This window comes from Rosa rugosa, chromosome 5 (assembly GCF_958449725.1).
Source record: "Rosa rugosa chromosome 5, drRosRugo1.1, whole genome shotgun sequence".
In the NCBI taxonomy this organism is placed as follows: Eukaryota; Viridiplantae; Streptophyta; class Magnoliopsida; order Rosales; family Rosaceae; genus Rosa; species Rosa rugosa.
In genome coordinates, this window is record NC_084824.1 from 30,542,860 (window position 1) to 30,569,651 (window position 26,792).

The 26,792-nt window shown below is 39.9% G+C and overlaps 1 protein-coding gene and 1 non-coding gene across 4 annotated transcripts; both read right to left on the reverse strand.

The window, feature by feature from the left end:
• Window positions 1-2,139: 2,139 nt before the first annotated feature.
• On the reverse strand, window positions 2,140-11,848 carry LOC133712012 (uncharacterized). 3 transcript variants are annotated; one of them, XM_062138089.1, is made up of 14 exons: window positions 11,352-11,848; window positions 9,886-10,030; window positions 7,766-7,985; window positions 7,542-7,642; window positions 7,238-7,359; window positions 7,055-7,146; window positions 6,749-6,854; window positions 6,214-6,368; window positions 5,865-5,983; window positions 4,552-4,673; window positions 3,729-3,826; window positions 3,350-3,612; window positions 2,859-3,231; window positions 2,140-2,776 (listed from the first exon to the last, which is right to left on the reverse strand). In XM_062138089.1, the coding sequence occupies exons 1-14, from the start codon at window positions 11,634-11,636 to the stop codon at window positions 2,734-2,736; spliced, it is 2,244 nt and encodes a 747-aa protein (XP_061994073.1). In that variant the 5' UTR covers window positions 11,637-11,848; the 3' UTR covers window positions 2,140-2,733. The 3 variants fall into 3 exon arrangements, with proteins under 3 accessions (XP_061994073.1, XP_061994075.1, XP_061994074.1); XM_062138091.1 differs by having other exon boundaries at window positions 5,865-5,968; window positions 11,352-11,847; XM_062138090.1 differs by having other exon boundaries at window positions 5,865-5,971; window positions 11,352-11,846.
• Window positions 11,849-17,043: 5,195 nt separating this feature from the next.
• On the reverse strand, window positions 17,044-17,150 carry LOC133713253 (small nucleolar RNA R71). Its single transcript, XR_009847920.1, has one exon. It is a non-coding gene; the product is annotated as a small nucleolar RNA R71 (small nucleolar RNA).
• Window positions 17,151-26,792: the final 9,642 nt, after the last annotated feature.

The following is a 26,792-nucleotide window of genomic DNA, read 5'->3' on the forward strand; positions in this document are numbered from 1 at the left end:
AAGATGATGCCTAATGGTGCGGGTGGTGATCGCCTCCGACACTATTTTCTTCATTGAAAGGCTCTTCTATGATGGAAGATGCAACTACACGTTTGGGAGCTTTTCTTTTGCATAAACTCGTTGTCCACCATTTTCTTATGGAGATGAGAGAGAGAGAGAGAGAAGATGTAAGAGAGAAGGAGAGACAAGAGATAGAAAAAAAGAAAAGAAAAAAGAGAAAATAACAACTACAATAATGATAAAGGGGCAAAATTGTCAGTTTAAGGAGAAAATAATAAAGTTGAGGTCTACATAGTAAAAAGGGAGGTCCAACTAAAATCATCCTACTAAGTATAGATAGCTAATGAGGAATCCATTAAAATATAAGAAAGGCAAGACAACTCTAGAGATCAACCAGTTGTGGAGCGGAAGGCCACATCCAACAATAAAGAGAAACAATAAAAAAAGAAAAAAGAACAAGGCAATAATGGCAGCAAAACAATTGCTGATGTTGGTGATTCTAGTTTTTGGATTTTATTTTTTTATGATTTATTATTTTTTTCAGAATAAAAAAGGTATAATTGAAATATTTGGTTTCATTTTCTCTTGTAGAGTGAACTAAGTAGACGGTAGTGTGGCAATAGCTGCACTTTTTGTAAACCGACATTAAAATTATAGAACCAAACAATAATTATAAAAAAAGCATGGAAGAAAATTCATAGAACGGAGGAAGCATCCAAATGGGTTCGATCGGGGAAGATAAAGAAAGTTAGCTCTGCAATTGAAGAAAGTCTAAGGCAAAAAATCCTAGCTAGGTTTTGCGTTGGAATAATAAAGAACAAAAAAAGAAAGAGAACTACACAACTCATAGTTTTCTTTTTTTAATGACTCGTCTCTCATTGAGTTGACGCCCGTTGTTACTGAATCATATATGCTGGTCAGTTTAGCTTTTGAATTCAGTAGAAACAAAGAGCCAACTTGGCCTAAAGTACTTGTTAAAGGAGAGTAGGCTCTTTCTCATCACTGTATCTAACCCCCTTATCGTTTTTTGTTCTGTTGAAAATGGAATACCTTTTGTTTGAAGTTGGAATTCTTCATTGTTCAAGACAAGAGACTGGAATTCTCTTGCTCAGTTAGGTTTGCAGGATATATGCATGCTTGGTCCAACATTGAGAGGTCCAACATTGAGAGGAAGTAGAATTTTAGTCGTACAATTGTATCCTTTCTTCAAGTACGTTCCTCGTTGTTTCCTAGCTAAACTAACTTGTTAAGGAATAAGTTCATGCACAGGCTAGGCTGCCATTATGGTCATTGGTTTCAGAATTAGTTAATTGCAACTCATTCTGTAGTGGTAATGGCCTTAATGAAAGGCAAGTTGTGTAAAAGCTACACAGATGGCAGCCCACATTCTGCATTTAAAATAGTACTTGTTTTTCTCGATGGAGTATTAACCGGAAACATTATCATTGTTTCTCTCAAAAAGAAAAAAAAAAATTATCATTGTAAATGCGTCGGATCATGTTAGATTCATAACATGTCAATGTATTAAATGTATAATAATAGATAAATTCAAACTCAACTTGTTTATGTGATAACCCGCCTAACCCATATCAGCTCTCTCAATAACAAATCAACACAGATAATGTTACTATTAGTTGCCTTTTGATTTTGTGAGCCACAAATTATAGATAAGGCCATTTAAACTTAAAAATAAAAAATAAAATCGAATGGATAATGATAATCCATGGGAATGTGAAAGGAGCACATCTACACCGGTCCGTCATCGAAAAAGTGGTCAGACATTGGAGACTCGAAGGGTTAGATTTGACGTGATTTTTGGGACGGGACTTTTTGTTTTTGCTCCCTAATCGTACATTTTTGGCCCAGTTGCTTTTGAGTTTGAGGTAATAGTTCTTCGTAATATTACATTAGTTTTTAGAAAGATTATCGTAAATTTTCTTGTGAATAACAATAGCTCTTTTAGAAAATGATAGTAACCTTTCTAAAGAATGACGAAAAATGAGTTGGTACTTGGCAGTTATCTGTTTGAGCTGATAACTACATTTAAATGGACCTCATAGACGAATTACATATACAACTCAACCGGCTTTCTCAATAAACGGGTTACACATTAGCCTTAAATTCCTACTGAGACAAACATGGGCAACCAAATTTGAATACTTAAAGACATGCTAGAAAGTGTTGCTTCAAAAACACGAGGGAAGTCGATTGATCTTGTCAAATTATTCATCGATTAACCTACTAGCACATCAACGTGTGAAGTAACCTACTAGCACATGAACGTGTAAAGAACTGAAATTTAATTCAGGCTGCATCAATCTGCAATATAAGTTTTTTATATCACTTTGTACCACCATACTTCCCTTGCCCCAGAGCATTCAGGCTTCTAGCAAAATGGCCAAACTAAATATTGATGGTGAAATGTACATGAGATTTAGTTGAAGAAGCCCACCTAAGAATATTTGATGAATAAATATACTCTTCCAAGTGCCATTGCCCTCAGTTATGAAATGCTGCATTTCGGACATCAGTTCACAGACAACTGTGACGGCACAAGCAGCTGTGACCAGTGTTCAAGATATAGACATGTTATTTCCGCCAAAGAAACTGAACTCCCAAGGGCAGAAAGGAGCGTGTCTCAAGTCTTCTCATAGGGGGCCTATATGTAATATCAATGCACATAAATCACGCCATTGGAGATTCACTAGGAAGAACCTGGGTATTTCGAACCTGCTAGCTCCGAGCTTGCAATAATTTTAGCATTGCATCGTGACATCTAAAAATATTTGGTCAGACATATCGAAGGAAGATGGTCCAACTGAAATAAAGAATCGTTAAATGAAACTATACTATGATACCTCCAAGGAAGATGGTCGAGAAACATTGATGGTGACACAATCATATCTTTGAAACTTTCTCTGTCTGCAATATAAGCTTTGTGAGATTGTGTCTTCTCGTGGACTCCCCAGCCTTTCCAAATAGGCATATCGAAGTTCCTCGGCTGTGCTACTATATGAATTACAAGGCCTGGCAGATACATCTCAGGGGGATCGGTAGGTGACACACTATCAGATCTGGGGACACTTTCCATAAACTCAGACACAGGATCATGATTTGCAATGGCATCACTGGCGAAAGGGTTAGTAAATTGATCGTTATCAGCTCCAAAATCTGTTTCACCTGTGCGAGCATCCTTGCACGCAAGGAAACCCTCATCTTGTTCCTCGCTCGCTGCAATTGTAAAGCAATACATCACTCATATCCATGAGTATATGATACAGAAAGTTGATTTAGGTTCTTTTCAGAAAATATTTATTTAAACATCAGGATGCTAAAACTATTTAGCTACCTTTTATATCAAACTGAGGTCTGCAGATTTGGTGGCTAAGCTTCTCGGCAGAGATTGCCCCAGAAATGGCATCTGAAGCTGGATCCTTTACCTGAGTCCTATCTTTCTGATGTTTGCTTACATTAAGAAAATGACGTGCAAGCCTCAATATCATAGCTGAATTGGCTTCTGAATCTTTTGACATTGCCGTAATTGCAGCACCTTGAAGCCGCAGGAGAGATCCAACAGAAAGGCGTGCTGAAAATTCATTGTTGTATACAATGCTGCAGAAAGGTCAAGCACTAATAATGTACATGGGAGAAAATAACAAATTAAAACAGGCTAGGGTTTTAAATTCTACTATAAAATTATCAGTGGTATGAGCGATAAGCACATTTACCTCGTAATAAATTCAGAACATGCATTTGCTACAACTGAGTCCACACATGGAAGGGGGCCATATGTATAGACATGCAAATTTGGGTATCGGTGATACAGCTACACAAATATTTTGAGAACAAAAGCACACAGAAGGATTTTCATCAATATGAAGAGGGAGAGAAGTGACAAAGAAACAAGTGAAGGAAAAATTACTGATGGAGATACTCTAATTACATAGTCTATCTTTCAAGATTATATGGGCTTCCATCAAGTTGAAGCAAACAGGATTTTTAAACAAATCTGGGTTATATTCTCAGGCGTTCTCCAGTAAGGATGTCTGCACTCCAAGTCCTTAGAAGAAGGCCTTTATATTATCATTCTTGTCATGATTTGAAGAGTAGAGATTTCAATAAAAGAACAATTTTTTTAACGACATCCAAATGCCAAGAGGCGCTGATAATCTACCATATAGTACACGATTGATGGTCTAGGAGGGAACAGTTTATTCACCCTAATTTATTTTTGGTAAGAACCAAGTACTGATCTATCTTTGCTTTCCCAAAAGTCAAGTCAAGAAACTGTGCTACAAAATTGAAATTATACGTCACCAAATACATAATTTGTACTTCTTTTCACATAATGGAGAAATATGCACAAAATATGACCGATACCGTCAGATTTAAATACTGATTTGCATGTTTTGTCTGCAATTCAAAATGTTGAAGACAAACATGACTGCATACGAACAGTGAAACTAATAACCATTCAGTCATGAACTAGAAATGCGTGCCAAACAAATGAATTTGAAAAATCACATTATTTTCAGGTGAGAAATTCCATACTCTGAGTCCTAGCAATGCACCAATCGCACCTCCTAGGGAATGCCCCACTATGCGAATGCTATATCCCCCACACTCACATCCAGCTCCCAATAAAGAAGAAAGAAGGCCAGTTGAGTCAGAGCCTGCAACAACATCAACATTACGAAGTGCCACAACTGAAAATATGTTAAAGCATATATAAGATATTAGGAAAATGAAAACATTTGGTAAGGAAATGTCACACGAGTAAAACATAACCAAATTATGACAAAGAAAATCTAAAAGAGTCGTGGAGTACTCCTAAGACAATCAACAATTCATAAAACCACCAGACCTAATAATCCCAAAACATGTTAGCAACTGGAGGGTGACTTGGAGTTAAGCTAGTAATTACTATTGAGAATCAAAAATATCTTGGAGAGCATGTGGGAAGAATAAAATCTGTATCAACCCTTAACAACATAATGACTTGGAAAAGATAGCAAGGAATCCTACATGGCATGATTTCTATCTGGACATCAGCCAGCTACTTTGGTTTCTCTTATACATTTAGAAACCTTGATATCTACTAATGAGATTTCGACATATATACAAAATTAATATTTTTCCTGCTGGAACGCGTCTTATTGTCTCTCTCTGGAACATGTTTCGTATCTCTACTCTAATTATTCCTTCTCTCCATCTACTATATCTAAACCAGAACCTAATACAAATCATTTCATGTGAAAAACTGAAAATCCTCAATCAGTCAACCTCTTCTCCCTCTCTTCAATCTTCATCACAAAGAAAAGTAAAAGCCTTAATTCAACTGATTTCAGTATAAGCCATAAATCGATTGAAGCCACTCGAAAGTAAGATTGACTTGCTACTTCAGTTGATGTATGTTAACATGTTTTGATTTAACAGGTAATAAAAGTAACATGATTATTTTTGCTACCCACAAAAAAATAGATGGATTTTGTACTTTAGATTTGGCAATACTATTATGCCACTTGCTCTGGGGGGTAACAGGGCATGTAATAACTGACTTAAGACACCTCTTATATGTTAAAAAATCGGGTTAAGAAATGTGTGTTGAAAATCTGGCTTTGTAGTTTTATTGTTTGTCTAATTGTTTTGATCTGTTTGTGGCTGTCTTTAAATGTTTAACTAATGATAGGGTTTTAGTTATAAAACTGTCTCTATGGCCATGGAATGTTATTAGAAAAGAAGTTAGTAGTTCCAATTTTTTATAATTTCGCACTGCTAACATTTGAGAGCCGGTCCTAGGTAAGACGGATCAGCATCAAACAGCCCAATGAGTTTCAAGGGGAAAGACCAAAAAGTATATTCACCTTCAATTTGCATAAAAAGATCTCTTGCAGCCTCAACTATACCAGAGTGTGCGTGGTGAGGGAAAGACATCAAGCTCTCTTTTACATCGCGTTGAAGAAGACAGCTACTGCAAACAAAACTGTGACTAGTAAATAATTATAGAGTGCTCATGGTGTGGGAACAAAACAGCAAAAAAGTGCCAGTGGTACAAATGGATGAAAGCTAAGCTAGGGAGATATCTCTTTTTTTCTCTTTTGTGTTGCAGGCTTTTGTTCCCACATTCATAGTTACATTTCTCAAACACTACTAATAAGAACCAAATTATCAGACAAATATATATAAAACACAGTATAAAGCAGAGAGAGAGACTTTATCAATCCATCCAAGTCTTCTGCAGAAAGACGACATTCCCTACATAAGCTGTCGGTAATTAGATCTTCTGGGGTCTCAGTTCCCCGAACAGCAATCACCACGGATCTTAGATGATGCAGCACTATAACAAAGTATGCAGCTCTACACTTTGCCTGTAATAAAGTTTTAGGAGAAACAGAAATTATACTAAAAGGACAGCAAAAGACAATAGTTGACAAGATTCCACTTTCAAAGAAAACCAGCAAATCAAAGCTCTCGCCACAATATAAAAGGCATTGTATCGTTATATATCATATCCTGGGCCCCTCCACATCTCAGCTCTCGCCAATCATTTTTGGGTTGAATGCTCTAGCATTAACATCTCCCACATAGATCCAACTATTCTTAATCAATGTTACTCTAGAAACAAATAATCGAAATCTCTAGATCTGGAATCTAGTGAAATATTAATGCATTGATCCCAGTAAAGAAAAATAACAATAAATGAATGTTTGATCTGAATGAGCTAAAAACATGAACAGTGATAACTCACCTGGTTAACACGCCCTTGTCTAAGTACCTCTGGGGATAACTTAACATATTTTAGAAACGCCGCTGCATGACCTCGCCACCAATTATCACCATCAAGTTTGGGTAGCCTAAAAGATGGCAAGAACACAATTTTTAAGAAACAATGATTAACTCAAGTTTTTAAACATCTAGATCTATAACTGTAAAAATAAATAAATAAATAAAAAACAAACAATAATAATAAATAATGAATAATATAAGTAAAAAAAAAAAAAATGCTGTAAGCATTGTACATGTGCACAAGTAAGATACCCGATGAACTAATGACCTGTTACGAGTCCATGGGGTCAAAATCCCTTGCCTATAAAGCCAAGCACAAGGAAATAAGAAAGGGTGTCTTCCAAAATCAAGTAATGGACCCTGCATCATATAGAGCTTAAATATAAAAAAAACTGGAATACTAATGTGCAGAAAAGAGAAAGCTTACATAACAAATACTTTATCATAATACCGTGTAGGCAGCTTCTGCAAACTTATGAAGATCTGCAGCCTCCCTGATCTTTTCTTCAGGTGTCTCCATGCACTCGTCAAAGGATTTTGGTGACTGGCTCTGGTTCCGCAATAGTGCGAGACCTGGACAATATAGTATGCAGTCTTACTTTTGTAAAACAAGAAATAAGAGATTTAACTGGGATAGGGTAACTTTAGCATGAATCGACTGTGGATACATGGCAATAAGTAATGTATGCTCAACTAGAAAATGTAAGAAGCGCAAACAATTCACAAAAATGAAGCTCCACAAGTTAAAAATGAACCTGCCATAAGTTTCAGATGTCCTGTGCCTGCTGCACGATAGGCAACAAGGTCACCCAGCAGTCGAGCTACTGAGAAAACCTCATCTTCTTCCAATACACTCCTGTAAAAGTTAGATAAGACAATTAATAAAAATAAAATGGCATAAATTGATATTATAGAGCAAAACATAAATGTGTTGTTAATGTCTGTATATGTCCTGTATTGATCAAAATGTAAGACCTACAAGTATTTGACTCGTCCCATACAGCACAAGGCCTCACGAATACCATGATCAAATACCTCCCTGTAATGAGCTTTCCATGCATCATCTTGGGTTGCATAAAAGGATCTCCATTTTGAAACATTAGATCCAGTAAAACATTGTAGCAGTGCAGCCAAACACACCGTGATCACAAACAAGATGAGTAGTTGTTGCTTCCACAAAATATTGCTTGAAGTTGCCACTGGATTACAAACATTGCCAAACTTGTGAGTTGTGACATTCCACAAAAACATTAGGACAAAAACAATTCTTAAGAATTCAGGATGTGAGAAAAGTTTTATATTGCTAAATGATAACATCTAACAAGATAATTCAAAAGACTGATATTTCAGCCAATGAATTCTATTTAGTTTTGTAAATACATTCTTTATTAGGAGAGATAAAAGTACAATAGGGGACATTATGCCCTTGACGATACTTAATTCTTCTTATCTGGGATTGGATAAAAATAAGATTACCTATAAAGCGTGCAGATTCTCTGGGCACTGATGGCTTAAGAACTAACAAACCCAAGTGTTAGTTGCAGGCTAAATGCAAAAGACACTGAAACGGCACACAATTAGCTGGGATGACCCAACTCAACCTAGTCCAAAGTGCCAAACAATTGGGATATGTAAGAATAGGTGTTTCCCACTCTCAGCTCCAGCTTTTGCACATCACAGACAAATGAGATGAAAGACTGAAGGAAAAAAAAAAAAAAAAAGGCTCTCTCCTCAATAGTTTCATATACAATTTACAAGAAAAAAAATCCCCAAAGACTCGAGCATCCACCTTCTCCTATCTGATCTAGATGGGACCAGCATTACTTTCTAAAATTTGAGAAAAGTGCTAAGAGTTCCTCAACTTCCAGGCCATTTCGGTTCCTTTGAAACTTGAATCCCAACTTAGAGAAAGAACATGAGTTAATGACTTAATGCACATTATGACAACAGAAAAATTATAATTTTCAGATAATCTGTAGAAACAAGGAAAGGAATGAAAGCGCGGTCTTTTTCGGAACCGTGAACATATACAAGAATATGTCATTTCAAGGATTACGGCTTGAACCTTGAAGAAGAATATTGGAATCCCAGCTATTTGCTTGCACCCTTATTTACTTCTAATGACTGCATACCATAATGAGTTTGTTTCCTCCTATAATCTCCTTGGCCATTTCCCAAGTAGAGCCTATTCCTTTTCTACCAAATTTCCCAGCCCCAGACCACCTATTTCTTGTACCTGCATCACCAATTCTCAATTCATTACATGATTTTTTTTTTCCTTAGTCCATCCCCTCCCATAAGAAGTCTCCCATTTCTCTATCTTCTTTCTCTTCAAAATGAGGACAGATAATAGATTGGTAAACTGCTCAATACCGATTGAACCAAAAGTTTATAGGAAGGCCTTTTTCCTCCCACCTATCCTCCTCCCCCCTTTCTCCACTACCGTATCCCAGAGACTCTCTAGGATTTCCTGCTAAAGGCAGCTCAAACTATTTCATTGGACAACTGCTCCACACTTCCAACATGAATGTTAATCCCAGCTATTGAAAACTTCTCCCTATCAATTTTTGACCCAGAAAAAAAAAAAAATTAATCCACACACGCACAAATGAATTAAATTACCCTTAAAAAATTTGTCAATTTCTGATTTCCCTTAGAGGGTAAAAACATTAGTATCACATGTAAATTGAAGATCAGATATTCCACTTCTTCTCTTCCCACACAGACCTTAGCTGTCGTGAAACCCCAAAACTACCTTTCCATGGCTCTGTCCGCGATTCGAAAATCACAAGCATCCCCTAATACACTTCCTCCAAAGTATCACAAACCCCTTCTTCTCCAAAATAAATTCCATAAACTCACAGGCCTTTTCAAGTCAACCATCAAAACAAGACCTGATTTTTTTTTCTTTCTCACATCCTCCAAAATAAAATCCATCAAGCTGATGTTGTTTGGACAAAAGGCACTGTTGTATGTTACCAATCAATTATCTTCATAATGGTGGTATAGTCTTAGAATTTAAATTCCTTGTCATTAAACAAAAAGAAGTAGATAGAAAAGTCCAACACAATGATAAATACAAAAAACACCGCGCCTTACCCAAAACACAATAACTTAATGCTTTGTTTTGAGAGTGGATCATGTAGTTGACCATACTGAACAGCAGATAAGATGCACCAACAAATTGCAGTACTGTAATAACAGTTGCAAATCGAGTCCACCAAAGCCAATTCTTGTACCTCACCTGTTCAATCATAAAATAATTTCTCACTGTAATACAAGCATTGTGGTACAAAATACGGTCAAAAAATAAAATGGAATCACTCATCAACTTGAAAATTCACAAAATGTTTCAAAACTATCTCATTTTACATGCAAGAAGTATAAAAGAGCAGGACATTATGACAAATCAAGCAAATCAACAAATAAACATAAAAGCTTCTGAAGAATACATGATGAGTTCTTGCTATATCCCAACATATTAGATCATGAATTATCAGCCCTAATGCTAAATCAACCACTTAGAAAGAGGGCCCTTTCATGGCTCTTTTGATCATGATACTTCACTAATGTCCATCAAATAGTTTTATCGTGTGTCCATCTTCCATTTTGAAATGTTCTGCTTGTACAATAAAAACCAAATGTGCATTGATTTTTCACTAATTTCACCATTACACTCTGCTTACTAAGGTCTTCAACCTACTGCAAATTTCAATTCTTCCAGAACATATTAATTTCAGCAGTATACCTCCCAAAAAGGTTTTTGATAACATTGCACATAACTATGATCAAAAGAAGGTTAAAAGCGTATCCAAACTGTCTATGGGACTTTTTAAATAGTTCCATCTCTGCTCCATGTTTGCTTCTTCCCCCTGTTGGTGTCTCCCTAACCTAGGCAGCGGCGTGAACTAAATTACCAGTGAGACAACAGGATCATCTTTCATTGCCAAAATGACTAGATTCATTTCCATTCTTCTACAGGAGAAACACACAAAAAATTAAGGGACTCCCGCAAAATGAACTTGCATGCATAGTTGCATACCAAATTTTTGGGAAGACAGTGAACAGCAGCAAATCGTTAGAGAAGTGACTCCAGCATCCGTTTAAAACATTAGTAATTTGGCACTAGACATGGTAATGCTAACTAGTTAATATCTTAGATCAAAGCAAGTGAAAAAGAAAATGTATTGTATTCTGGTATAACATTCTTCCCTACTATCATCATGAATAGTTTATCCTAATCCTCAACTAACTTAATCAATCCCATACTAGCTTGATAAGGAGAAAGCTCTCTGCGAGAAAATAGAAAACTAGTGAAATAGTAAGCATCTTCCTTGTCCTTCCTTGTTCTATATCTCTAGAGTTTTTCATAGACTCACCAAGAGCCTAATCATTTGCATAACATCAAGTAAACAGGTATCGAAAATACAAATAGTTTCATCATTTTCAGCTCCACCCTGAAGATTTAATCACATAAAAACATGCTACATTTCGAAAATACAAGCGAAATGAAACAATGTCATCATCACAGATTATTCATAGAATGACTCACAAGAGTGCATTACCCTGGTTTCGGGTCGAGAAGCATCTTCTAGAACATCAAGGGTATCAGCTGGAGATTCCTCAAGAACGGTCTTGGCAGTGGCTTGTTGGGCTAAACCAGTCTTGACCATGGTGGCAATGCGGAGAGCAGCCAAGAAAGGAACAGCCACAAGCATTACGAGGAGGCCGCGATCACAAGAAGGGAAAGCCAAGACCAGAAAATAGATACCCACAATGAGCACCAGGGAATTGGCAGTGCCCAAAACCATGGCGGACCATCTCATGTTCTTGAGCTTTGAGACCCACATGGCCTCCTCTGCATGTGTCTATGTCTATGCTTTCCCTTCTATTCAATTTACTGCACTGCTACCTAAGCCAACATCGCCATAAATTCAAAGGGAAAGGGTAACTAGAACATAAGATAAACAGAGGGAGATCAGAGAAACCTGGGAGGAAGGACGAGAAACCTGGTTGGCTCTCATTAGTTTTTTTTTTTTTCAGTAATTTTGCACTACAAAATTTTTATCATTGTACCAATGTGGATGGTTCAGTTGGTATGGACATGTTTGTGGTTGAGCCTCAATCTAAGTTTGATCTCCGATGCTAGTAGTTCTGCGTTGGGTCGCCATATTGGTACATCTCATGCGAAAATCCATACTTAAGGGCTATGTAGACATAGGCCTCATCATTTAGCCCTTCGGCCCGTAGGGCCGAAGCCCGACCCAACCCTTGCATTAGGGCGGGCCGGCCCTACCCTTTCTCAAATAGGGTAGGGTAAGGATCATGCAAATGAAGCCGACCCTACCCTATGGCCTGGCCCGATTGAGCCCTTAAGGGCCAAGCCCGGCCCGGCCCTAAAAGCCCTACCCGGCCCAACCCTAAAATTTATATATTATTTTTATTATTTTCTATTACATAATTAATTGTTCTATTAATTGTTATGTAATAGAAAATATTGGGAGATTTAGAGAAATAGTTAATTGAATATAATTACCTTAACTAAATTAATAAATGTTATAAGTTAATTTCTATATATATATGTGTGTGTGTGTGTGTGTCTTGTATTAAATATGATCAACAAAAAACAATAAGTTTTGTATTACCTATATAATCATTTAGCCACATTTTGAGGAAAAAAAAAATATATATGTTAAACAAAATAAGGCCCTTTTTGGCCTATTTTGGCCCTATTTGGCCCTATTCAGAAGGTCGGCCCGACCCGGCCCTTTCGGCCATAGCGGATCGGGCTTTTCGGGCGGGTAAGGGTTAACATATTTAAGCCCCAGCCCGACCCTACCCGGCCCTAAATTTTGTTGACTTTGACTAGACCCGGCCCGGCCAGGCCCGACCCTAAGCCCTAAAATTTAGGGTAGGGCCGGCCCTAGCCCGGCCCATGATGACCCCTATGTAGACATGTATGTGTCCCACGTCAATCCTTCAGAATTGAGATTGTAGGTGTGCCTTGGTGCAAAGGTAATATAATAATCTTTTTTTGAATAAAGGGTAATATGATAATCTTTGTCTCTCAAAACTTTTTTTTTTTGGACGTTTCTCTCAAAACTTTTTGAAAAAAAAAAAGAAGACTATAAAGACATTTTTATTAGAGAAGGAAATATAGTTACAATATATTTAAGGGAGAATTTCACAAATGGTCATTCAACTATGACTCATTCGACACTTTAGTCACTATGTTAATGTCTAAGATTTAGCGGTAGCCAAACCTTGGTCAACGCTGGTTCGAGGGGCGAACCGCTACTTGTGACGTTCTTGTTGCTTCCGCTATCTGTCAAATAAAATACAAAGGCTTCTCTTCTCCGATGCCTAAGTCAGTCAATGTATTTGTGTTGACAGAATAACGTTAGGTAAGTAGTAGATGCGTCATTAATGAGGAGAGAGGAGTGGACCTTTTATAGGTAGGGAAGAGACTGATCTCTTCCTTGTTTTCGATGTGGGACTGATATGCTTCAGTTCCCAGGTTCTGATGCTTCAGCGAGGTGATCTTGGCGCGACGCGTGGCGGCGCGTCAGTGGTGATCTCGGGATGGGCTGGAGCTCAGGTGATAGCCTGCTTGGCTGTGTTTCCGTAGGTCACGCCCTTGATATCCGTTGGTGTCGCTGGCGGCAGTATGAGCGTGGCTCATTGTAGCTAATTATGCTTAGGCAAATGCTCATGTAAGTACAAGTCCCCCAAGTCCCCAGTCAAGGAGGGCAATCTTGGTTAGGGAGTTGCCTAGCGGTTTGAAGCGTTACTTCTGCTAGTCTTGCAAAAGCATAATTAGCGTCAGTGAGTTTTCAACCATGGATTTGTTCTCACCAAACGCTTTATACCCTTTCGGGTGGGCCCCTCAGGGAGTCCCCCATTCCTCGACTAAGATAGACCTCCGTTTCGCCGGTATATTGTTTGTTGAGGGGAGCTGCGGTGAGCCGCTGGTGTTGGGTAGCAAGCCCAATCTTTGATACCCGAGTGGCGGGGGTCAACGTGCCTAATCAAGGCAGTCGAAGACTGTGTTGACGTGTCCCCTTACTTGTCCCGGAGGAACAAAACTTGACTGCAACGCCGCGTGACGGTCCTTGTCATTATGAGGCTTTGCCTCGGGAGCCGCCGCAGGCGGAAGTCTCCCCTCTGAGAGGTAGCGGTAAGATGAAGGTTAGAAGTTCCACTAGCGGTGTTGAGCTTAGCGGCAACTGTCTTGCTTGCAAGATGACAGTGAGAAGTTCCGCTAGCGGTATTGCGCTTAGCGGAGACTGTCTCGCTTGCAAGATGAAGGTGAGAAGTTCCGCTAGCGGTATTGCTGATTACATGCATTTTTATGCATGTAATTGTATCTAAAACACTAGAAATAAGTTAATCCTCAACTTAATTATTATGTAATTAATCCATTTTTATTTATTGTGTAGAGAATAAGCGAAGTTGCGGAGATGAGAGAAAATGACACGAAATTGAAGCAAAATGAAAAGACGATTTAGTTGGTGCCGGTAAACAATGGTCAATGTCAAGAGAGTGCGAGGGTGCAAGGAAAAACTTTGAATTGTTGAACGGAGAAAAAGAAAAAAAAAAAAGAATTATGAAGTGAAGTGGCCGTTTAATTAATCAATCATAATGGTTGATTAATTAAACAAAGTTAGCTAAATGGTAGAAAGTGCTGCACGTGTCACCTCCCATTTTCTCTTTTTAATTAAGCAAAGATTCCCATCAGTTTATTATTCCTTTCTTAGCCACGGACGTTGCACGTGATCCTCTTATCTACTTGAACATTGACGAGCAGCCACCCATTATAAATTCAACACTTCTCTCTCACCCGAGAGGGGAGGAGAACCCTATCAACACCAACAGCAACAGTAGCCGCACGACCACACCACCATAATTCCTTTCTTTTCTTCATTCTATCTCTTCCTCTCGGCAACACACCCAAAACCACCCATCCACACCATTTCTCCTCCTTATCAAGATCCACCATCACCTCACCAAGATCCATTTACCTCCTCACCAAGATTTACCTCACCAAAATTTCATCAAATCCTCATCAATTTCTCAAAGGGATATCAAGGAGCTTCAAAGGATCTCATCTACATCAAGACTTGAGATTGGGTATAGTGGGAAGCTATAAATCAAGGCTTGTCATAATTGCTCCATAGCAATTTGTGACTTGTTCTTGTTACTTTCCACTCCTCTTCACCTTTACCTCTTTAATTGATGAATATTGTTGTTGATTTGTGGATGGGTTGTGAGTAGTCTATTTAGGAAGCTAGGGTTTGAGCCCTAGCATGAATTTAATGTAATAAATATGTTTTGATTTAATGGTTTTCAATTTCGTGTTTGGCATATGTTCTATTCTATAATATTTGGCTTAGATGCATGCTTAGGAGCTTGATTAACTCTTGAATGTGTAGATGAGCATGTCTAGAACAAATTAGGGGACCTAATCATTTCTCTAATTTATGGCTAGGACACTTGTTTAGAACATGGTTAGTTACAATACCAATTTCGATTGCCGTATTGGCTAGCTTGGGAACCTTGATTCTAGGACTCTTCGCCTTTTGGTGCAACTAGAGGCCCTAACAAGGCTCTAGATTGTCCCAATTGAGTTTCTACGACCCTTGATCCGGAGTAGGAATACCCTTTAAGGAATCTAATGACCCATGAGCCTTGAAAAGCCTTGGGTACGGTTCTTGATGCCATTATAAATTGTTTGACCATTGTCGGAATATATTTGTGCATTAAATTTGGCTAGGAGGATACCCTAGTGACCTAATTTCCATTTCTTGATTAGTTTCTATTATCTCAAGTTTTATTAGCTACTTTAATTTTCAATTGTCAATTTATTTTTCAAAATCAAAAATCAAATTTCACAAATCACTTTCATTGTCCATACCATTTGGTTGTGGGTTTCCGCATTCACTTGTGGTTCTCTTGACCAATTTTAGGCTTGGTTGTTCCGAGCCGGGCATGTAAATAGTTTGGTGCTATTTTTCTAGATTTTGTGAATTGTTAGTGACTTAGTAATCGGCATAACCAAGGATTGGAGTTAGCTTTTCAATCCCCGTGGTACGATAATTTCGGGTTCAAATATTTCCCACTTCTTTGATGACCGTGCCCTTATTGCGCGTAAGTTGCATTTAAGCACACAAGTCAAATGGCGCCGTTGCCGGGGATTAAAGTGTAATAGCTTTAATCCCTTGGGTTTTCGGTTGTTAGGTCACTTGCATTATTTTCTTAGTTTTAGTTAATTTTTCTTAGTTTGTTTAGATTAAAAAAAAAAAAAAAAAGTGTGTTTCTTTATTTTACTTTTCTTATTTTGAGTATTTCATACTTGTGTGTTTGTTTGTTGAGACATTGTGATTATTTCTATCGAAGTGACGGGCCTTGTATTACTTTGTAGTACATGTAAGACATGAGCATCGATAGCGATCGTCACTTGCCTTGACTTGTTTGTTAGTTTTTTATTAGGTTTCCTACTTAGTCGTTAATTTCTTGAATTGTTGATTTTCACTATTTCTTTGCTTTGGTTATTTTATTTTCTTGTTTAGTTGTTATCCTACTTTCTCTTCTTAACCCCTCCCATTCATTGTGAAAAGTGAAATTGGATTCTCATTGCCTATTTTGTGAATTTTTGAGTACTCATTACGTGGTCTCATTTTTGTTCCAAGGTGTATGAACAAAGTATCTTCTTCATATCAACCGATCACTCTTAGAAGCGGAAGGGTATTGAGTGAGGACACTAGAGGGAGATCAAGAAGGAGGATTCGAAGGCCATTAGTGACCGAGAGTGCTCCACCTCGAGTTCTTGATCAAGAGAGAGTACCTTTAAGACATTCACAAGGAGAAGTCAACATGGGAGACGCACAAAATCCTCCTCAAGGCAAGACCATGAGGGAGTATACTAGCCCAACTATTGTTGATCACCCTTCTTGCATTGTACTCCCTCCATGTGAGCATCATTTTGAGATCAAGCCCACTACCTTGAGCATTCTCCCCACATTCCATGGCATGCCCTCAAATAATCCATATGATCATATTGCGGAGTTTGAAGAAGTGTGTACCACCGTTCAACTACATGGTCTCAATCCCGATGGCTTGAAGCTTAGATTGTTCCCTTTCACACTCAAAGACCACGCAAGGAAGTGGTTGAGCAAGTTGCCTCCTAGATCCATACGCACTTGGGTTGAGATGCAAGAGACTTTTTTGGGAAAATATTTTCCTCCTTCAAGAACTTCCAATGTTAGAGATGAGCTTGTTGCATTTCGACAACACCCACAAGAAAGTTTCCATGAGTGTTGGGAGCGCTTTAAGGATCTTGAGATGTCATGTCCTCACCATGGGTTAGAGAAGTGGTTTCTTGTGGACAAGTTCTATAGAGGATTGATGGCGGACCAAAGACAAAGGGTTGACACTTTTAGTGGTGGAACTATTGCAAGCAAGCTTCCCGATGCCGCTTGGGACACATATGAAGAGCTTTCTCTCAACTCACTTCAATGGGATGATCTTGATATGAGAAGACGTCAAGTGCATAACAAAGAGAGTACACCTAGCCGAGGTGGTATCTATGAGGTTCAAGGAACATCATCCGGGCCTTCTATGCATGAGTTCAAGAGGCTAGAAAGCAAGATTGACCAATTTCTAAACCAAGTGAACCGGAATCCTACTCAAGCCCAAGTCAAGATGGCAACTTCTACATCATGTTTGCTTTGTGAGAGTCTAGCACATTCCACTCAAGAGTGTCACTTATCATCCAAGTTTCCCGACTTTATTGAAGAACAAGTGAACCAAGTGGGTAATTTTGTGCCAAGGAACCAAAGAAATGATCCTTACTCTAATACTTATAACCCCGGTTGGAGGAATCATCCCAATTTCTCTTGGAGAGACCAAGGAGGTTCATCTAGTGCATTTCAAGGTGGAAAGCAAAGCTTTAGAGGTGGCCAAGGTCAAGACTCATCAAATGTTGCTCATTATGACAATGCACACCAAGGAAGCACTCATTTTTCACAACATGGTCAACATGGACAGCAAGCATATGGCCCTAATCATCAAGGTCAATCAACCTCAAGTCATGGATTTCATGGTCAAAACACCCCTCCCGGGTTTACACAAGGTGTTGGCTATAGTGGTAGCAAGTTTCAAGGCAATCCTAGCTCATTTCAAGGCTCCCACCAAGGCGAGAACTACAATTCCCCTCCTATTCTCCAAGGCATCCCTATTCAAGCTCCAAATGAACCAAAGAAGCCTAATTTTGAAGATTTGATGGGAGAGTTTCTCAAGGTTCAAACTTCTACTAATGCGGATACCAAGCAAAGCATCTCTTCACTAGTTCAAGGGTATCAAACTCTACAACAAGGCATGGCTAGACTAGAGGTACAAGTGGGCCAAATGGCCACCAACATGAGTGAGAGACCAAAAGGAGCCTTACCTTCACAACCGGAGCCAAACCCAAGAGGAAAACTTCATGAATGCAATGCCATCACCACTCTACGTTCGGGAAAGGTATATGATAATCATGTTTACATGCCTACATCTTCTAGTTTCCATACAAATCCTTTATTTGATGACGATGTTGATTTGCATTCATATGGGGCCAAGAGGGAAGAAAATGTACCTCTTGGCCATGTTGTTGATGATCAATTGCATATACATCATGATTCTTTTTATCATAAGGAGGATGGGACCGGAAGGGAAGAAAATGTACCTTCCGGTAAATATGGAGTGGGTGATGTGACTTTGAATGCCAAAGGAAGAAATAAGGGGGTGGATAAGGTAGCCGGAGGGGAAGAAAATGTACCCTCCGGAGAAGCTATTCTTGGAAAAGGTTATGGTTTCTTGTCCTTTGAGAACAATGCAAGCAAATATGGGTTGATTGATAGTGGCAAGGAAAGAGCTTTGTTGAGAAAGAAGACTTCTAGGGATGAGGATGTCTCGGACCCTAAATTAGATGGTGAGGCCATGAAGGCTAGGGACCCATCTAAGGCCGATGACACCTCTAGGAAGGTTCTTGATGACATTAGACCCACCACTCATGAGTTTGAGCCATATACTTCTAGAGACAAAGAAGGGAGGAATAAGGAGGATCTACATATACATGGTAGCTCTAGGGATAGGAGTGGTTCGGTCTACTCATCACTAGGCGAGGCCTTGAGGACTAAGAACCCTAGTGGGACTGTGACTACCCTTAGGGGCACTACCGGAAGTCTCACATTTGATCCACCTCTTGATTTGAATGCACCGGAGCCACCACTTCCTTATCCTAATGCCGCAAGAAGAGATAATTCAAAGAGGGGTAAGAAGAAGAGTGGCTTGATGAGGGAGATACAAGAAATATTTAAGAAAGTGGATGTCAATATCCCATTGATGGACCTCATTCATCAAGTGCCGGTGTATGCTCAATTTCTCAAGAGCTTGTGCATGAATAAAAAGAAATTCAAAGCCGATGAGACATTTGAGTTGAAGGAGGAAGTGAGTGCAATTATCCAACGAAGGCTACCACCAAAAATGCAAGATCCGGGGAGCTTTACAATAGGGTGTACTATTGGGGAAAAAGTGTTTGAAGGAGCTCTCATGGACTTAGGGGCGAGTGTCAATTTGATGCCCTTAGCTATATACCGGAAGCTACAAATTGGAGAGTTGAAGCCCACATCAATTAGATTGCAATTAGCGGATCGTAGCACAAGGCGTCCGGTGGGAGTTGTAGAGGATGTGCTAGTGAGAGTAAATAAGTTTATTCTACCGGCCGACTTTGTAGTGTTGGATATGGGTGAAGACCCCTACCTTGATAATGAGTTACCTATCATTCTAGGCCGACCATTTATGGCAACGGCGGGTGTGAAGATTAATGTGTTGAAGGGTACTATTCGACTCAAGGTGTTGGGTGACAAAGTGAAGATCAAAGTATGCAATCCATTCTATCCGCCGGACATTATAAAGGAGGTATTCTCTATTGATTTGGTGAAGGGTAATGAAGCCAAGAGTGAGCGGATCTTTGGACCCTTGAATCCTTCCAAGCCTACAATCCGTGCACAAGATCATTTTTCACCTATTTGGGGCTATGACAATGAGCCACCATTGAAGCATGATGATGCCATTCGTACTCCTACTTTGGAGCCTACTATCGAGCTTGAAAAGCAAACAACTCCTACTCTTGAGACTTATGAGCAACACAAGAAGAAAAGTCCACCATTGAGTGAGGCACAAAAGGAGTCCATCAAGAAGTTAAGGGAGGTTTGTGGAGTTGTCAAGAAGAAGGAAGGATCTAAGAGGTATGATTGGCCTCCACCTCCAAGCTACAAGCTCGCTTCTTCAATTGCTAGATGTTTTGGAAATGATAGTGAGGCTAGCACAATTGTTGTGGGTGGTAAGAAGACATCCTTTGAGCCACCTTGAGTAAGAAAAGTGAAGAAGACCGGCTTGGGGTCTTTAAAAACAAGCGCTTCTAGGGAGGCAACCCTAGGTGGTTTTGGAATTTCCTGGTTTATTTTGCATCAATAAGGCTATTTAGCCATCTTTTTGGGAGGAAGGGAGGTGGCCGGAGTTGGAAATGTGAAGGAGAGTGAATGTGATAGAGAGCAGTTTCTGTCCAGAAATTGCAGTTCATTTTGGGTGACTAAATTTTCAGATTTACATGTTATTTTGAGCTGAATTTTTCTGTAGACATTCCACTATGTGTCTACTGTCTTGTGCCAAAATTTCAGCCTTGTTGAGTCACTGGAACTCAAGTTACTTAATAGTCAATGCAAGGAGGTCAGAACAGAGACAGCTACTGTAGAGTGACTTTGGGAAGCTACACCTTCTATATCCCAAGCAATTTGGAGTTAAAAATTTTCAGAGATGTGTCTTCACATGTCCTCTATATACAGGAGAAACAGTTTTTGATTTGAACCTTCCTAGCTTCAGATATTGTGTTCCAAGTGACAGAGGTCAGAAACTGGGCACGGCAGAAACTGCAGAATACAACAGTGAGTTTGGAGGCCAACGATTTTTGACTCAGAAATTATATTTCAGTGAAATTTTATCATCAGGTAGCTTTATGAGTCTAGTTTTATATCCCGTTGGCCTCACCCTCTTTGCACCTCTGGAGCTCTACTTATTGCAGTTTTGGTGACTGAGGGTCAGCAGCAGACTTCATTACCAGCTGGCAACTTTGACCAGCTATAGATTTCTTCTCAGTTGGAGCTAGGTGGCTAACTTTATATGGATAGAAAGCTCTTTGAGTATACTTTCCATTTTAAGTGGCCTCACCTACTTATCACTTTCTGAGTATGAGATATGGGCATTTGAAGACAGAAAGGTCATTGCTGAAAGTTATCTGCACTCACTAGTTTTGTTCACTTGGGTTGGTTGGACTTCTTGCACTTCAATTCTTCAATGGAGGCCATTATAGGGCTGTTGTGAGGTGTGTTGGAGGTGGCCAAGCCTATGATTTTAATGGAGGATCTTTGTCCTTATCCTTTGGTGGCCTATTTGTGACGCATTGCTCTTTGGACACTACACATTTCTCAATGGAGTTGATCTTTTCATGAGCACCTAGAGCTATTATGGTGCATACATAAAGGAAGTCAAGGCCTTGTGCCTTGAGGTTGGTGCCTCATATTTGTCTTCTCCGAATGTCGTGAGCAATGGAGGTGTCTACAAAGGGGGTTTTCTGTAACTTTTCTCCGCATTTAGATTTTCATTTTCATAGTTAATTTTTGTGTCTTCGCCCGAACTTCACTCTCATGCCTAAATTCAACACGGATTTTAGCTTTCGAGCTCACTTTACAACATTGAGGACAATGTTGGCTTTAAGTGTGGGGGTGAGGGCTCGGGCGCCTATGAAAAAAAAAAAAAATAATAATTTGATTAGCTTTATGTAATTATATTTTAGTGGTTAATGCTTTTTCCAACCCCAATGACGAGCCATGAACTTAACTTGTTATGATTGTGGATAGATTGAGCATGATCTAGGATTTTGAATTTGTCTTGTGATTGAGTATATTTGTGATCTATGCTTGATTATATGTGTGCACATAGCCTATGTTAGGTTGGTTCATCATAATTAGAGAAGCATATAGATTATTCGATTAACTTGCATGCCTTATTTGTGAGCTTTTGAGCCTAATATCTATAGTGTATGCATTGTTCATTCACTTATTCTTTCATGTGTGTAAAATTTCATGACATTGCGTATCTAGAACTTGCTTGAGACCTCTTGAGGCTACTTTTAGCTTGTGACATGATAGAAAGGATGGAGGCATTAGGACTATATACCACCATGGCCAAAGAAGCATGTGCCCAAAGATATTTACCACTAGATTGCCACTTTGAGCCTATTTATATATTTAGCCTTTTTGTTCATTACCACCACAAATCCCTACCTAGCCTAAACATTTTTATCCTACCCTTCCATGGTAGTTGGTGAAGCGATTCGAGAGAATGACTTTATGTTTGAGTGCTTCAAAAGAAAGAAAAAGTCAAAAGTGTGAGGTTACAAAAGAATAAGTGTGGGGGTGAGTGATTTTGTATAGAAAAGAAGTTTCGAAAAAAAAAAAAAAAAAAAAAAAAAAAAAGAAGAAGAAGAAGAAGAAAAAGTTGTGAAAAAAAAAACAAAAAAAAAAATTCAAGGAAAAGGAAAAAAAGAAAAAAAAGTATTACATAGTTTACTTAGCGGGTTGTACATCGGGATTAGAGTGAGTGACTTAGCATTCGAAAGCAAAAGTCATATATCTCTACAAGAGAGAGTTGCTTCACCGATTTCCATGGACTTTGTCTTTTCCTATCCTTCATTTCTATTAGCCACTTGACTTTAGCCCCATTACAACCAAATAAAAGACCTCTTAATCTTGAATGTTGTGAGCTACCTAGCGGAGATGAGATCGAAGAGCAAGCATATGGCGGCGCGTGTTGTGAAATTGCTTTTGAGTGAAACACATATAACCCCTAAACACTTGAGCGGTAATATTTAGTGAACCTATGTGAGTTTAGTGGGTTATGTCGGGTCTTCTATATGCCTATTTGATTGTGGTGGATTGATTTGACACATGGTCAACACATGCATATACTTGAGCATTTCTTACATGTGCATCTTAATTGCCTTACAAATTTATAATTTCTATGTCATGCTTTGTCGACTTCATGATCATGTACATAATTAGTTCTCTGAGGGTTATGGTTGGAAAGGCTAATACTACACTTTCTTTATGTTTGTAAGTTAGTAGATTTTCGGATTAGATTTCATTTTAGTTTGCTTGAGGACAAGCAAAGTTCAAGTGTGGGGGTGTGATTACATGCATTTTTATGCATGTAATTGTATCTAAAACACTAGAAATAAGTTAATCCTCAACTTAATTATTATGTAATTAATCCATTTTTATTTATTGTGTAGAGAATAAGCGAAGTTGCGGAGATGAGAGAAAATGACACGAAATTGAAGCAAAATGAAAAGACGATTTAGTTGGTGCCGGTAAACAATGGTCAATGTCAAGAGAGTGCGAGGGTGCAAGGAAAAACTTTGAATTGTTGAACGGAGAAAAAGAAAAAAAAAAAAGAATTATGAAGTGAAGTGGCCGTTTAATTAATCAATCATAATGGTTGATTAATTAAACAAAGTTAGCTAAATGGTAGAAAGTGCTGCACGTGTCACCTCCCATTTTCTCTTTTTAATTAAGCAAAGATTCCCATCAGTTTATTATTCCTTTCTTAGCCACGGACGTTGCACGTGATCCTCTTATCTACTTGAACATTGACGAGCAGCCACCCATTATAAATTCAACACTTCTCTCTCACCCGAGAGGGGAGGAGAACCCTATCAACACCAACAGCAACAGTAGCCGCACGACCACACCACCATAATTCCTTTCTTTTCTTCATTCTATCTCTTCCTCTCGGCAACACACCCAAAACCACCCATCCACACCATTTCTCCTCCTTATCAAGATCCACCATCACCTCACCAAGATCCATTTACCTCCTCACCAAGATTTACCTCACCAAAATTTCATCAAATCCTCATCAATTTCTCAAAGGGATATCAAGGAGCTTCAAAGGATCTCATCTACATCAAGACTTGAGATTGGGTATAGTGGGAAGCTATAAATCAAGGCTTGTCATAATTGCTCCATAGCAATTTGTGACTTGTTCTTGTTACTTTCCACTCCTCTTCACCTTTACCTCTTTAATTGATGAATATTGTTGTTGATTTGTGGATGGGTTGTGAGTAGTCTATTTAGGAAGCTAGGGTTTGAGCCCTAGCATGAATTTAATGTAATAAATATGTTTTGATTTAATGGTTTTCAATTTCGTGTTTGGCATATGTTCTATTCTATAATATTTGGCTTAGATGCATGCTTAGGAGCTTGATTAACTCTTGAATGTGTAGATGAGCATGTCTAGAACAAATTAGGGGACCTAATCATTTCTCTAATTTATGGCTAGGACACTTGTTTAGAACATGGTTAGTTACAATACCAATTTCGATTGCCGTATTGGCTAGCTTGGGAACCTTGATTCTAGGACTCTTCGCCTTTTGGTGCAACTAGAGGCCCTAACAAGGCTCTAGATTGTCCCAATTGAGTTTCTACGACCCTTGATCCGGAGTAGGAATACCCTTTAAGGAATCTAATGACCCATGAGCCTTGAAAAGCCTTGGGTACGGTTCTTGATGCCATTATAAATTGTTTGACCATTGTCGGAATATATTTGTGCATTAAATTTGGCTAGGAGGATACCCTAGTGACCTAATTTCCATTTCTTGATTAGTTTCTATTATCTCAAGTTTTATTAGCTACTTTAATTTTCAATTGTCAATTTATTTTTCAAAATCAAAAATCAAATTTCACAAATCACTTTCATTGTCCATACCATTTGGTTGTGGGTTTCCGCATTCACTTGTGGTTCTCTTGACCAATTTTAGGCTTGGTTGTTCCGAGCCGGGCATGTAAATAGTTTGGTGCTATTTTTCTAGATTTTGTGAATTGTTAGTGACTTAGTAATCGGCATAACCAAGGATTGGAGTTAGCTTTTCAATCCCCGTGGTACGATAATTTCGGGTTCAAATATTTCCCACTTCTTTGATGACCGTGCCCTTATTGCGCGTAAGTTGCATTTAAGCACACAAGTCAATTGCGCTTAGCGGAGACTGTCTCGTTTGCAAGATGACGGTGAGAAGTTCCACTAGCGGTTTTGCGCTTAGCGGAGACTGTCTCACTTGCAAGAAGACGGTGAGAGGTTTCACTAGCTATATTACGCTTAGCGGAGACTGTCTCGCTTGCAAGATGAAGGTGAGAAGTTTCGCTAGCGGTGTTGCGCTTAGCGGAGACTTTCTCCCTTGTCGATTGATATGGCTGCCTCTGACGGTTGAATTGGATAGACGTTTCGTCTGACAGCGCCCGACGCGTGTCGACTACCTATTGAGTTGGCGTGTGGGTGTACGTCTTCTCAGCACGCCCGTCGCTTCGCCATTAATGCGAGTAAATATCTTTTTTGTAACCGAGGTGACGCCTCGGTTAATTCGGATAGTGGGTGCGATTGTGGGACACGTGTACAGTTCCCGTGCGATGTCATTTTTTAGCGAACGGCCTGGATTTGCTTGATGTTGACATAAAAGAGGGGGTTCCTGGCAATAAACTGAGTGGAGCGGCTTTCAACAAGGCAATGGACAACTCCGGTCTTAACGATTATTTAGAGGGGATGTTCGCAGCGGCCCTGAAGGCGAAGAAGACCACCGTCGACCCCAAGACAAAGGAGGTCCGCACCTCCGAACAAGAAGTTGTCTTGGAGATGCCTCAACACTCTCATCTTCCTGTCGAGGGGGAGACAACCGTTTGTCCGATCGTCGCTCGAGCGGAGCACCCGGTGGTAGAGGTTCGGTGACAAGAGAAGGCCGCGGAGAGGCCTGCCGAAGCGTGCCACATGGTGCAAAGGGAAAAGGCCGCGCCGCGAAAAGATACTGGCGGTGGTGAGGCCGTTATCATATCTGGCCTGGAGCAGCACACTTTGGTGGAACCAGCCACCGCTGATGCCGTCCCGATTGCCACTCTTCAGAGGAAGAGGCGGAAAAATGATGGCGAGGATGAAGATGATGCGGTGCACAATATGCCGCTCTCCCTGCGCCAGCAGCAAAAGAGGGCACGGAAGGATGAGAAGGCTGTTGTTGCCGACGCCGGCAGGGAGGTGCCATCTGACGATCTTGACTCCTTCGCCTCATACGCCGAATTCCTTACCAACAGCGAGCGAGAACTGCTCTTTAGCATCTGCGAGCGGTTGGGGTTCGGCGGCATGGATGGCACCATGCAGGACACTCCGCTGCAGCTGTCACCGTTCAGCTCGGCCTTCGGCCATCTTGCCGTAGGGCTTAACGAGTTGTTCCTGGTCGTCCCCATGGAGGTAGAGCTGAGTGCCGAGGTTGATAACCTGAGGCAGGCGTTGGTCGGGATGAAGAAGCGGCTCCAGGAGTGTGAGTGGCATCTCTCCAAGGCGGAGTTGGACTTAGTGGATACAAGGGAAAAGCTGGATGTTACTGTTGGTCGGGACGTGCAGCATAATGCCAAAGTGGCGAAGCTGTGAGAAGAGATGGCCCGCGTCCAGGAACAATTGTCAGCCAAGGCGAATAGGCTGGATAGTGTTCAGCGGGAGGCCGTCGCTCGTTCTGAAGAGGTCAAACGCCTTCAACGGCGAGCTGAGGGCTGGGAGGCGGAGAATGAAAAGTTGGCTGTCGCTGCTGTTGAGGCCTTCATGCAGTCTAAGGAGTACAAGGAGGAGTTGACGAAGGCCGGCATAGCTGGCGCTACCGCTAACTTCCAAAAACTAGATGCCAAGGGGGTGATCAACTGGGAGAAGGCTGCCCAGATGCAAGCAGAGTAGAATCAGCCGCGGACCGCTGAAGGTGGTCCTGACTCGTCATAGCCTGAAGGCGTGCGGTCTGGAAGTGATGAGTCCACCCAGCGGGTCGGCGAAGGATCTCAGCAATCGCCAGTGCCGACGGCCTCCGACACCTCTCATGTTCG